Genomic DNA, 12730 nt, shown 5'->3' with positions numbered 1-12730 from the left:
TTCATGTTTCAATTGTGTGTGTGTGTGTGTGTGTGAGTGTGTGTATGTGTAATAAATAGATGAAAATCAACAGCCTTGGAATCAGGAAGACCTTATAAGTCTTGCTTCTAATATACATTAACCATATCACCATGGGCATAAAGTAATTTAATCTCTCAATAACTTCAGCAGCTCTCTAAACTTACAAATTAGAGGTGATCTACATCAGAGGAAGAAGTTTCTTCATAAGAAGTTCCATGTACAGGGACATCATAAACCTTGGCCTCTATGTATCCATTTATATACTCTTACATGTAGTCTGCATCATTACATATATTCTCCATTAATTTTCCTTTCTAATGCTGGTGCAATTCCTCTAGTGATTTACATTTTGGGTCTATTTGTCACATTTGGGCTGTCCACATCTTTTATTTTTTCATTCTTGCTCTGTAATAGGTCCCCCTTCTTTCTGGTCTCGATGACCTTCCTATTTTTACCCCTTCTACCAAAAGGTAAAGGATACAGCCTGCTTAGCAGGTCTTTCGTGTAGCCTGGATTATTTGTAATTTGGATTCCTCCAAGGTCTTTTGGGGTTCCACCGTTAGTAGTCATATAGTATTATTGAAAGAATATTGATGTTAAGAAAACATTCCTTAATAGCAGGGAGCAGACGATTCAAAGTATCTTAGTTTTCCAGATACTATCCAGCTTTCCTAATCCCTTCCATTAAATCTGGGTGACAATCCCAACTACAGATTTAAGGTCCCTGCACTCAGCTGGATCACTGAAAGAGTGCAAACAAAAGGGGGTCCAGAATTAAATTGAATTCTTCCTGTCCTCTCTTTTATGAGCATTAAATGGATTTGTGATTCATGAAAATACTTAGAAAAAAGCACCAGACGATGAATCCAGAAGACTCAGCACTGACTTTGAGCTAGGACAACAAGGCCCCTAACTTCTCAAGGAGGCTTCAGTTCTGTCATATGAATCATGAGGTGCGGGGCTAGACAGCTAATGTCCCTGGCATTGTTGAGGAAGCAATGAAAATTTCTTTTCTTATAGCTCGCAGTGTGACACTTGATTCTTTGGTCCAGCAGTCAGTTTATTCAGAGGCAGTCTCAAAATCAGAAGATAAAGAGGAAGCAGGACCATCACAACCCATTTCTGACTTTGAAGAATGTGCTATGAAGGAGATTTCTGGTATGGTTGATGCGGTTTGTACGCTCTCAATTCCTGGTGGACAAGAAGTTAGTGACAATAAAAAGAGTTGTTAAATATCCCCTTTAAATCGGCCACAGGTTTAGGAATGGAAGAATTCATTTATTCCCAAATTATTAGTTGCAAAATGAAAATTTATTGTTGGATAGAAATCAGTTTGCCAAGGGACTGACTTCTATGAGTGGCAAAGATCTATTAAGGAAATGGAGTTTTGGTGCTTTCTCTGTGGGCAGCGGGGGCTGGCACAACCCGAGCAGATCAGACCAGGATTCCTCAACTGAATGAGAATTTAGAATTTCTCTGGGAGTTGATTTGCCCCTGAATAGTATTGCTTCTCTTATCCTGGGAGGGTGGCTTCTCTAGACTCCGTGGTGCCTGGGAGATCCTAATTTCTGAGATCAGAAAAGGGGATACAATCTCAGAGTGATAATCTTAAAGGAAACAGTTCCCCTCTCCCTTACATGCTGATTTTCAGAAAAGATCTCAAAGGTGCTTATATGTAAGTCTAAGTACAGAAATGTCTTTCAAAGTCAAATCTCTGTCTAAATCCTTCCTTGGACTATCTTTAATGGATTGTCCACAATGGAGATTTGATTTTTTTTTCATGAGAGGACAACAGGTTAGCAGTCATGCAAAAGAGTTGGCATGACTTTAAAATAATAGATATAAAAATGGCTATTTCCTCATTTTTCTACTTTGCTTTTTATTGTAAATTTACTATTAACATAAATGAAGATAATTTGTTACTTTAGTATATCCCACAATCTTCTCATACCATTGTGGCCACCTTCCAGCATAATCAGAACTCACCATCTTCTGCAAATATAGCATATGTCAGGCCAAGAAGCTTTATCATCTGGAGCCCCAGATGCCAAAACAGTGCTCACATTGTTACTTCTGCCATCAACAATTCAGCAAAAATAGATGTGGAGCATCATCTCAAACCCAGGTTGCAAAGGGATTGCTTTCCTACCTCTGTCTTCCTGGACTCCAAATTTTAATGATTGTAAAATCTGGTCTATCAACAGAGCCATCTTTGTAGTCCTGCTACATTTCCAAATGTTCATAGATCAGTTCAGAAGAGGCAAGAGGACCAAACTAAGAGAGGGAAAATGGGCTCCCACTGATTAAATCCTATCTTATCACAGTATGTGTCACTAACAAAAAATTATATATGAAAGACAGAGACACTGAAATAATTTTTTGATAGATTGGATTTCTGTAATGAATATTACAGATACATACAGAACAGAGAGAACTTCACTTTGAACACAAATCCCACAGCCCTACCTCATGGGCAGAATGGGACTGTAAACTTATTTACTTGGTCATTTTGATATAAACTGAGATCTTGAGGGGGGAAGGGTAGTCCTGTGTTAGAAATCTCAAACCCCTTCCTCTGGGGGGTTTGCATCCTCCTGTTCTTAGGGGAAACTCTTAGATAACTAATCTCATTCAATTGGAAATCTTGGCTTGGGGCATGGTCTATCTAGGGGTCCTCAACCTTTTAAAATAGGGGGCCAGTTCACTGTCCCTCAGACTGTTGGAGGGCCAGACTATAGTAAAAACAAAAACTTTGTTTTGTGGGCCTTTAAATAAAGAAACTTCATAGCCCTGGGTGAGGGGGATAAACGTCCTCAGCTGCTGCATCTGGCCCGCGAGCCATAGTTTGAGGACCCCTGGTACTATGCCCTTTATTGAGTTGAAAATTACTCCCTCAAATTCATTTGTAGATTGGCCCCTACCTCGGGCCAAAAGAAACCCAATATATCAAACACTGTGTGCCCAGACCTTTTGCAAAATAATTCTAACAGGATTTTGCCCACTAAGAAAGCTATTTTCTTAGTGTAATAAACCCACTTTTGCCACAGACTTCGCCATTCGGGTTTTGCCAATTCTTTTACCAAGAATCTAGGACATCTCTGAACAGGCTTCAGGAGAGGGGGAGGTTTAACAGCTCCTTCAGGATTTACTTGGGCACAAACTGAGCAGGCCTGGCAGACCTGTCTGATCGTTTCTCCCAGCTTGTGACCAGTAAAAATGTGTTTCACAAGGGATTGAGGAGCATTTCTCCCCAAGTGGGTAGCTTGGTGAAAACCAAAAATAAGTTTCCACTGACTTGTCTCTGAGATTAAAAATTGGCTTGAGGATGTTTGAAACCAACCAGAAGGACAAAGGGTGTATCCCCTTTCTTCTACAAGGGCTTGTTCCTGTGAGCTATATGAAGAGGTGTAAGAATCAAGGAGCTGGGGGATTAAAGGTGCCATAGTCAGGGGTGAGTGGGCAGCAGCCCTAGCAGCTGAATCTGCAACCCTATTCCCCTTGGCCTGAAGTGAATCTCCCTCCTGGTGTCCTTTACAAAATATGACTGAAACCTCCCTGGGTTCGTGGACAGCTTGCAACAGCTGTAGAATTTCCCCTGCATATTTTGCTGTCAAAAGTCCCCTTTCTTTCCATATAGCCCCATGAGCATGCAAGATGTGAAAGGTGTATTTGGAGTCTGTATAGATGTTCACGCTCATTCCCTTCCCCAGTTCCAAAGCTCTGATTAGGACAATGAGTTCAGCTTTCTGGGTAGAAGTCCCAGGAGGCAATGGCTTCACTTCCAAGGTGCTATTGAGGGTCACCATAGAATAACCTGCCTTTCTTTCCCCATTTCCAAGAAAACTAGACCCATCTGTAAACCATTCACCATCTAGGCTGTCAAGAGGAATATCCCTCAAGTCTGGTCGACTGGAGTAGAGAGAATCTTAAGCTTCCCCCTTCATTGGGGGGCAGCTTGTAGGCAGTCTCTCCTCCAGCATCCCTCCTGGTTGCATTCAGGGCAAGGACTGGGGAGTTTCCTAAGAGGGCAGTTTCAGGCCAATGGCCCTGTCCATTAACCTGAAGCATGAAGTCCTATGGTTCCCAGATATGGCAGCAGCTAAAAAAATGGGCCTGTTTTCCATTTCTTGCTTTAACTCTGTGGTCTTCCTCCTCTACTGCATTTTGCTCCCTATTATTAAAGACTCCAAACACTGTTTCTAACAGCTGAGTAAGAGAACTTTGAGGGTCCCAAGCTGGCTTCTGCAGCTTCCTCACATATCTGGGGCAGTTGTTTAATATTAACATCTCCCCAGGACAGATCAAGGAGGGCGTTGGCCTTGGACCCCTCAACAAACTTGATGAGGTCCTCAGAGTAATGGCCAGGTTTTTCTGCAGTCTGGGAGAGATTAGATATTGAAAAAAAGCACCTGTACCTGAGTGTCACTCCCTGAGAGTCTGCTGCTTCTCTCAGGGGCCGAGATTAGAAGGGGTGGCTAAATCAGGATCTTGAAGAGTAGGAAAAGGGATGCCACTCCTTATAACAGAGGGACTGAGGAGTGGGATTCAAGAAGTCTCAGGATTTGGTTCAGAAGGTGAGGGGGATAGAGTTAAAGAAATATTGTCAGACATAAGGTGCTGTCTTTGGTAAGGTGGTGGTTCTGAAAGGGATTCAGAGGGATCCTTTGTTCCTACAGCAGCAGGAAGGAGGTGGTTATTTAAAAGGTTAATATCTAATTTTGATTTTCCTCCAGCAAATTTAAGCAGCACCCTGCAGTGCTGTTTTAATTTAAGCTTTTTAGTTTTGAGATCTTTTAAGCCGAATTTGTCTATATTTAAGAAACAGCCTAGGGGAGAATCCTTATGAATAGAGACCGAGGTAAATTGTCCCATTTTGCCACAAATCTTCGATTTTCCTGGATCCTATAGCACTTGGTCCTCCTAGGCATTCCTAGAGAGGGAGAAAGGTGGCAGAAGTTCCCTGATTAAGAAGATTCTTGTCAGAAATGCAGGAATTCTGTGTCCAGGTCTCCCCAGCAGGGAATTCTACTTGAGATAAAGGCTTCTGACAGCCCAAATCTTCCTGGGTATTTGAGTGTCCCAGCTATAGAATACACAATAAAAGAAGGCTTACTTTGGTCAGAATTTCAGGGATTCCCCTAATGGGCCACCAAATGTTGAGGTGTGAGAAATGAGGGTCCCGATGGCAATAAAGTCCCCCTGGCTGCTCACAAACCCCAATGAATATAGGCTCAAGGTTTGGGGCAAGAATAGGTTTATTATACTAAGAAAATAGCTTTTTTAGTGGGCAAAATCATGTTAGAACTTTTACAAAAGGTCTGAGCACACAGTGTTTGATATATTGGGTTTCTTTGGCCCCAAGCTAGGGGCCAATCTCCAGATGGATTTGAGGGACTAATTTTCAACTCAATAGAGAGCATTGACCATGCCCCAGGCCAAGATTTCCAATTGAATGAGATTACTTATCTGGAAGTTTCCCCTATGAACAGGAGGGTGGGGCTCCATCCAGAGGGGTTTGAGATTTCTAACCCAGAACTACCCTTCCTCCCCCCCTCCAAGATCTCAGTTTATATCAATTTCAATTAAAAAAATTAAAATTCTTAGCATCATTTGTTCCACTTGTAGAAGAAACTCAAGTTGCTCTTTTCTAGATAAAATAAATTTCCTACCAAACAGATGAGTTCATTTACAAAGAAAGTGCTCTAATAATTTTCACAAACCCAAAATCTACCAAGTGGGAATGTTATATGATAGAAAACAAACAAAAAGAGAGAATATTATAAAATACTAAATTGCCAATAGCTGTATAAGACCTAAAAATATATTTCAAAACAGCGGTTATCAAAACCATTTGATACTGGCTAAGAAATAGAGTAGTCCATATGTGAAATAGGTTAGGTTCCCAAGACAAAATAGTCAATGATTATAGTAATCTAGTGTTTGTTAAATCCAAAGACCCCAGCTTCTGGGATAAGAATTCACTATTTGACAAAATTGCTGGGAAAACTGGAAAATATTATGGCAAAAACTGGGCACTGACCAACAACTAATATCCCATACCAAGATAAGATTGAAATGGATTCATGATTTAGACATAAAGACATAAGCAAATCAGAAGAACAAAGACCTTTCAGATCTGTGGAGAAGGAAGGAATTTATGGTCAAAGAAGAACTAGAGTATAGTATGAAATGCAAAATGGATAATTTTGATTATATTAAGTTAAAAAGTTTTTGTACAAACAAAACCAATGCAGACAAGCTTAGAAGGGGAGCAGAAAACTGGAAAAAAAAATTTACATCCAAGGGTTCTGATAAAGGTCTCATTTCTAAAATATATAGAGAACTGATTCAAATTTATAAGAATACAAGCCATTTTCCAATTGATAAATGGTCAAAGGATATGAATAGACAAGTTTCAGATGAAGAAATGAAAACCATTTCTATTCATATAGAAAAATGCTCCGAATCACTATTGATTAGAAAAATGCAAATTAAAACAACTCTTGAGGTACTACTATATACCTCTCAAATTGATTAAGATGACAAAAAAAAAAATGACGAATGTTGGAGGAGATGTGGGAAAACTGGGACAACTAATACATTGTTGGTGGAGTTATGAACTAATCCAACCATTCTGGAGAGCAGTTTGGAACTATGCCAAAAGGACTATCAAACTGCATATCCTTTGATGTAGCATTGTCTCTATTGGGCCCGTATCCCAAAGAAATTATAAAAAAGGGAAAAGGACCCACATATGCAAAAATGTTTGTGGCAGCCCTTTTTGGAATAGCAAGGAAATTGCCACTACAATTGAAATTGTAGTGAAATTATGGAATCTGAGCCCATCAGTTGGAGAATGGCTGAATAAATTATGATATATGAATGCTATGAAATACTATTCTTCTGTAAGAAACGATCAGCAGGATGATTTCAGAGAGGCCTGGAGACACTTACATGAACTGATGCTGAGTGAAATGAGCAGAACCAGGAGATCCTTATACATGGCAACAAGATTATATGATGATCAATTCTGATGGACGTGACTGTCAACAACAGTGAGATGATTCAGGCTAATTCCAAAGGTCTTGTGATGGAAAGAGCCATATGCACCCAGAGAGAGAACTGTGGGAACTGAATGTGGATCACAACATAGTATTTTCCACCTTTTTTGTTGTTATTTGCTTTTACTTTGTTTTCTTTCTCATTTTTTTTTCCTTTTTGATCTGATTTTTCTTGTATAGCATGATAATTGTGGAAATATGTATGCAATAATTGCACATGTTTAACATATATTGGATTACTTGCTGTCTAGGGAAAGGGAGAGGTGGAAGGGAGGGAGAAAAGATCTGGAACACAAGTTTTTGCAGGGATGAATGTAGAAAACTATCGTGGCATATATTTTGAAAATTAAAAAAGCTATTATTAAAACTCCTAAAGGCAAATATTAGATAAGTTAGATTGAACTGATTGATAGTAATTCTAGTGAACATTTATTACAGAAAAATTTGAAAAGTCCAAGGAGGGAAGAAAAGAAAAAATCAATACATGGATCAATCACATATACTTCTTTTTTGTGAACACATTCTTTCAAGCATACAAACATGAAGAACTCCTAAAAGAGAAAATAAAAGAAAACAGAATACTGGAAAAAGAATTGGCCGAAAAGAAAAAAATAGAAGATGAAGAAATAGAAGCAAGGTAATTTTTAAAACACAAAAATTAACTTTGTTAAAAAAAAAAAAAAGAGACATATTATTCCCTCTTGAATACTTCAATATGATCTGCAATTCTATACTATAGACTATTAATTAGTCTATAGTAATGAGATATTGAGTGTCAAGTGGCTTTTTAACATCAAATTCATTATTTAAGATGTGTTTATATTTCTTGGATTTAGCTTTTAGATATTTTAAAATAGCACCAATTTTCACAGGATTGTTGTGAAAATGAGTTAATATTTGTAAAGTGCTTTGTCAACCTAAATTTAGGGGCTATGTAAAATGCTAACTATTATTATGCATTTTGTAGTTATTTTGAATAGAATTTCCTTTTTTATTGTTTTCTCCTGGTTTTTGTTATCTTAAGGAAATGGTAGTTCTTTTGAAATCATTTTGAATAGTTACTTTCCTGAAGTTGTCTCATTTTTTTTTTTTTGCAAATCTGAGTTTTTAAAGGAAATTATTAAACAAAAATAATTTTGTCTTCTCTATCAACCATCATGTCTTCAATTTCCTTCTTATTTTTATTGTTAGAATTTTGAAAATTGTGTTAAATAATATTGGGGGATAGAGATCATTACCCAATGCTTTTTTTGGACTAAAACTGTATAGTTCTTTCTAAGACTGTCAAACCAATTTGCTTAGATGAACTCATGTGGTAAATTAGAAAAAACAAAATAGAATTCTAGAATCACCTGGGGTCATTTAATTATTTTTCAAGAAGTATAGCTATTCTAACATATCAGAATCATTTAAGAACAAGATCCAAACTCTTGTTTATATGGTTTTCTCAGCTTTTGTTCTAATTTATTTCCTTGTTTTGCTATTTTGATATCCTATTTGCCAGTCCTATCTGTAGAGCAGGACTTCTTAAACTTTTTCCACTTATGACCCCTTTTCACCCAGAAATTTTTGTGACCTAGGATTTATAGGTATGTTAATCATTTACATTTAATAAAATCATAACTTCACAATCCCCACATTCAGTTACAAAACTCCATGTGGAGTTGTGAACCACAATTTAAGAAGCTAGACTCTAGAGCAACAATGCTTTTCTAAGTATTAACTTTTAAAAATGACTTTAAAGTGTTAATTCTAGCCTGATGATAGTAGAAACTTGGGTCAAAATCTAACCTTATTTGAAAGTGTTTCTATCCTGTTGAAGAAAACACAGTGGTAAAGGGGGTAGGGTTATAATGCCGAAGAAACTGAACAAGATAGAGATTAGAGAGTATTTAATAATTTATTAAATGGAGAGATATACTGGGATCAAATGGATCCATGTTTGGTTCCAGGGCTGAATGAGACTATCCTCTCCAAGAATCCAGCCAACAATGAGAGTTCTCAAAGACATATATACATATGGCTCAGACGCAGGGGGTAGACTGAGGCAGGGGCGGAGTCAGGGTGCTGAGACTGGGAATAGGACTCTGACAGGGTGGGGTGAGCCCCTGATGAGATGACATAATCAGGGGGAGGCATCCCGGACATGGGGGGAGGCATCTTGAAAAGATGGTATCTGACATTCTGGTAGCTTGGGACAAGGAGAGGCATTCTGATATTCTAAAGCAAGATCTTTTATCCTTATCAAGGACTGTGTTAAAGAGGAAGCAGAGGTTTTGCAGAACTGAGAAGCAGGGAAGCTGAGGCAGGAGTCAGGATAATTAGGGAAACTGAGTCAGGACAATAAAAGAGAATTGTGACATAAAAGGGTGGGGAAGTCATATAGGAATTGCAACAAGACTGTGAACCAATTGTCATCTTATCTAATTTAAACTACATTTTAAAATCCTGGTTGTTTATATTCAGTGCAACTAACACTAAAAGTCAGGCAGTAGGGAGATATCGTTTGTAAATGATTTTAAATATCTTAAGAATACAAGAGTGCTTCAGATTTGGAAAAAGGTCAAGTTTTAGGCAAAAAGAGTCAAATGCCATTTATTTATACAGTCAATGCAACATTCCAGAATGCAGCCAGAATCAGATTAAAATGTAATTGAGAAATATTTACTTTAAGAACTTTTTATTTTTCCTAATACATGCAAAGATTGTTTTTAACATTCACCTTTGCAAAACCTTGTGTTCCAAATTTTTCTCACCCCCATCCACCTTCTCCCATAGACAGCAAGTAATCCAATATAGGTTAAACAGGTATGATTCTTCTAAACATATTTCCCTATTTGTCATGCTGCATAAGAAAAATCAGATTAAATGTTGAAAGAAAAAAAAATAAGAAAAAAAACCAAGCAAACAACAACAAAAAGTAAAAATACTATGCTTTGGTCCACATTCAGTCTCCATAGTCCTCTTTCTGGGTGCAGATGGCTCTCTCCACCCCAACTCTATTGGAATTGCCTTAAATCACCTTGTTGTTGAAAAGAGCCACGTCTACTACAGCTGATCATCACATAATCTTGTAGCTGTGTACAAGATTATCTTGCTTCTATTCAGTTCATGCAAGTCTCTCCAGGATTTTGTTAAATCACAGTGCTGGTCATTTCTTACAGAACAGTAATATTCCATTATATTCATACATTATAACTTATTCAACCATTCCCCAACTGATATGCATCCACTTAGTTTCCAGTTTCTTGCCACTACAAAAATGGCTGCTCCAAACATTTTTGCACGTGTGGGTTCCTTTTCCTAAACACTGTTGGATCAAAGGGTATGCACAGTTTGATATTCCTTTGAACACAGTTCCAAATTGCTCTTCAGAATGGTTGGATCAGTAAGTTCACAACTCCACCAACAATGTATTAGTGTCCCAGTTTTCCCACATCCTTTGAGACATTTATCTTTATCTTTTCCTGTTATCTTAGTTAATCTGAGTGATGTATAGTAGTATCTCAGAGTTGTCTTAATTTGCTTTGATTGAGAAATATCTAACAAAATAAAATACAAAAGAATAATGATCTTAATATATTTTCTAAGTTAATATGTAAGCATAGGAGGCATCTTTTTAAGATTTAGTCCCTGCCTCATTCTTTCTCCCCATGTTTTTCTATTTGACATCACTGCTGTAGAGTTGTTATAGCTTTTTCTTGTTTTAGGAAGTTTAAAAAAAAATATTGCCAGTTTTGTATATGAAAACAAGCATGAAGGTTTTTTTTCAGATTTTAAAGAAAATTAAAATGTCCTTTGTTACTTGGTTTTAGGCTTAATATCTTACTAGAGGAAGAAGCCAAAAGACAAGATTATGACATGGAAACAATTACTGTTGTGATTAAAGACGCAGAAGATCCTCACTTAACCCCAAGTCCTCCTAAAGAAGAGGCATCTAAAAGTGGTATAACTAAGAAAAGGAAAAAGTAAAAAAAAAAAAAAAAAAAAAAAAAAGATGTTTGATGACTTACTCCTAGATTAGGGCACATAGATGTGTAGATATGACAAGAATCCTGTAATTCAAAATTCCATCACCATAACCAATAAAAATCAAGCAATTGTAGTAGATTTCTATTTAAACTTTCTTTGTAATAAATTTTTATTGATATCTTTTGTCTTTATATAAGCTACACTTTCCAATGAATTTCACCATGATAGACTTTCTAAGGGGCTAAATTTCATATAAGGGGTAAAAAAATTAAAACTAGCCAACACAGATATGACACATGCTCTCAATATTGCACACCCAGTATCTCCAAGCTCTGCATTGTGGGGGGAAGTGCCTTTTCATCTCTTCTTGGAGGGTAAGCTAGGACCATCAGGATTTTTCAGCATTCAGTTTCCATTGCTTTGCTGATTTTTTCACTTTGTATTAGTACATATGTCTTCCCAGACTTTTCTGTATTCACCTTGTTTTTTTCTTTTCTTTTCTTTCTTCTTTTTTTTTTTTTTTTTGGCGGGGGGAGGCCAGAAAGGACATTTATTTAGGAGAAGAAGTTACAGAAAAAATGAAGAGGTAAAATAGGCTCCAGGAGTGATAAATATGAAGTTGTTTTTGGAGGGCAATAGGGTTACCAAGGAAAAGAGTTTGGAAAAATCCATTAAAGGAATATGCCATGAGGCCTGAGTATGTCATTCATTGACTGGCAGGATAAATTCATAGAGGAGTTTAACAAACTAATCAGAATTAGCTAAGGAGAAAGATGCCATTAAAGGAAAGAAATTATGAGGGGGAAAGAGTACCTCATAGTGGGTTTAGTTCTGAAAAGGACTTAGTTCATCATATTGTTTCTTAAAATACAGTATTATTATTACAGTATACATGATATTTATACACTAAAACCTGTAAATTTCCCAATTAAGGGGCATCTACTTTATTTTCAATTCCTTGCTATTCCAAAAAGTGCTGCTATAAATATTTGGATGCTTATGGAGCCTTTCTTTTTGTCATTGATTTCCCTATGGCCTATGCTTAGCAGTGGAATCTCTTGGTCAAAGGGTATGGACATTTTAGTCAGTTGTCTTCCATTTGTTCCAGTCCAACTGCTGAAACAATTCTTAGAAACACTTTAAAAATAGCCCAGTGAATTTAGCAATCTTATGATGGCATTACCACAAATGTTGTACTTTCAAAATTGAGTCAAATGAAATTACAGACATACCCATAAAAACCTATCTTAAGAAATGCGGTGACTACTCACAATCCAAAACAATCAAGCCATAACTATTTATATAAATGATTGAGCATCTACTTGGATGGAAAATAATTCAATAAAAATCTATTAAGTATTTATTATATAGCAAACCTTCTTTTAGGTCATGACCCCATGTAGGGTTGTGTGTTTAGTTAAGGGTTGCAAAATTATGATTTGTCAGTAAATGTTTGATTTGTATAATTATTTTATATATCTATAACCTGAGGCCACATAAAAATTTGTCAGGTGAAAAGGGCTATTAGTGGAAAAAATTTAAGAAGCCATGCTGTATATACTATGTTCCAGATTTGTGAAAGGTGTTGGGAATACAAAAACAATAAGACAAAACAAAAAATAGTTCCTTACTTCAAAGGACTTACAACACTCTTACTGGGGGAATAGAAAAAGAGG

At 37.0% G+C, this 12730-nt stretch overlaps 1 protein-coding gene across 3 annotated transcripts in view; it reads left to right on the top strand.

Moving 5' to 3' along the window:
- The window catches only part of LOC100921228 (radial spoke head 10 homolog B2), a 52061-nt gene extending 40983 nt beyond the window's left edge, over nucleotides 1–11078 (top strand). For all 3 annotated transcript variants that reach the window (XM_031941749.1, XM_031941746.1, XM_023497423.2), the window contains 3 exons: nucleotides 1042–1179; nucleotides 7521–7719; nucleotides 10898–11078. In XM_031941749.1, coding sequence (XP_031797609.1) covers nucleotides 1042–1179; nucleotides 7521–7719; nucleotides 10898–11054 — 494 coding nt within the window. In that variant the 3' untranslated portion in view covers nucleotides 11055–11078. The remainder of the gene's footprint in view (nucleotides 1–1041; nucleotides 1180–7520; nucleotides 7720–10897) is intronic.
- Nucleotides 11079–12730: the final 1652 nt, after the last annotated feature.

This window comes from Sarcophilus harrisii, chromosome 1, assembly GCF_902635505.1.
Source record: "Sarcophilus harrisii chromosome 1, mSarHar1.11, whole genome shotgun sequence".
Taxonomy (NCBI): Eukaryota; Metazoa; Chordata; class Mammalia; order Dasyuromorphia; family Dasyuridae; genus Sarcophilus; species Sarcophilus harrisii.
The sequence above is the reverse complement of the archived record's forward strand: the minus strand, read 5'-3'. Positions and strand labels throughout refer to the sequence as shown.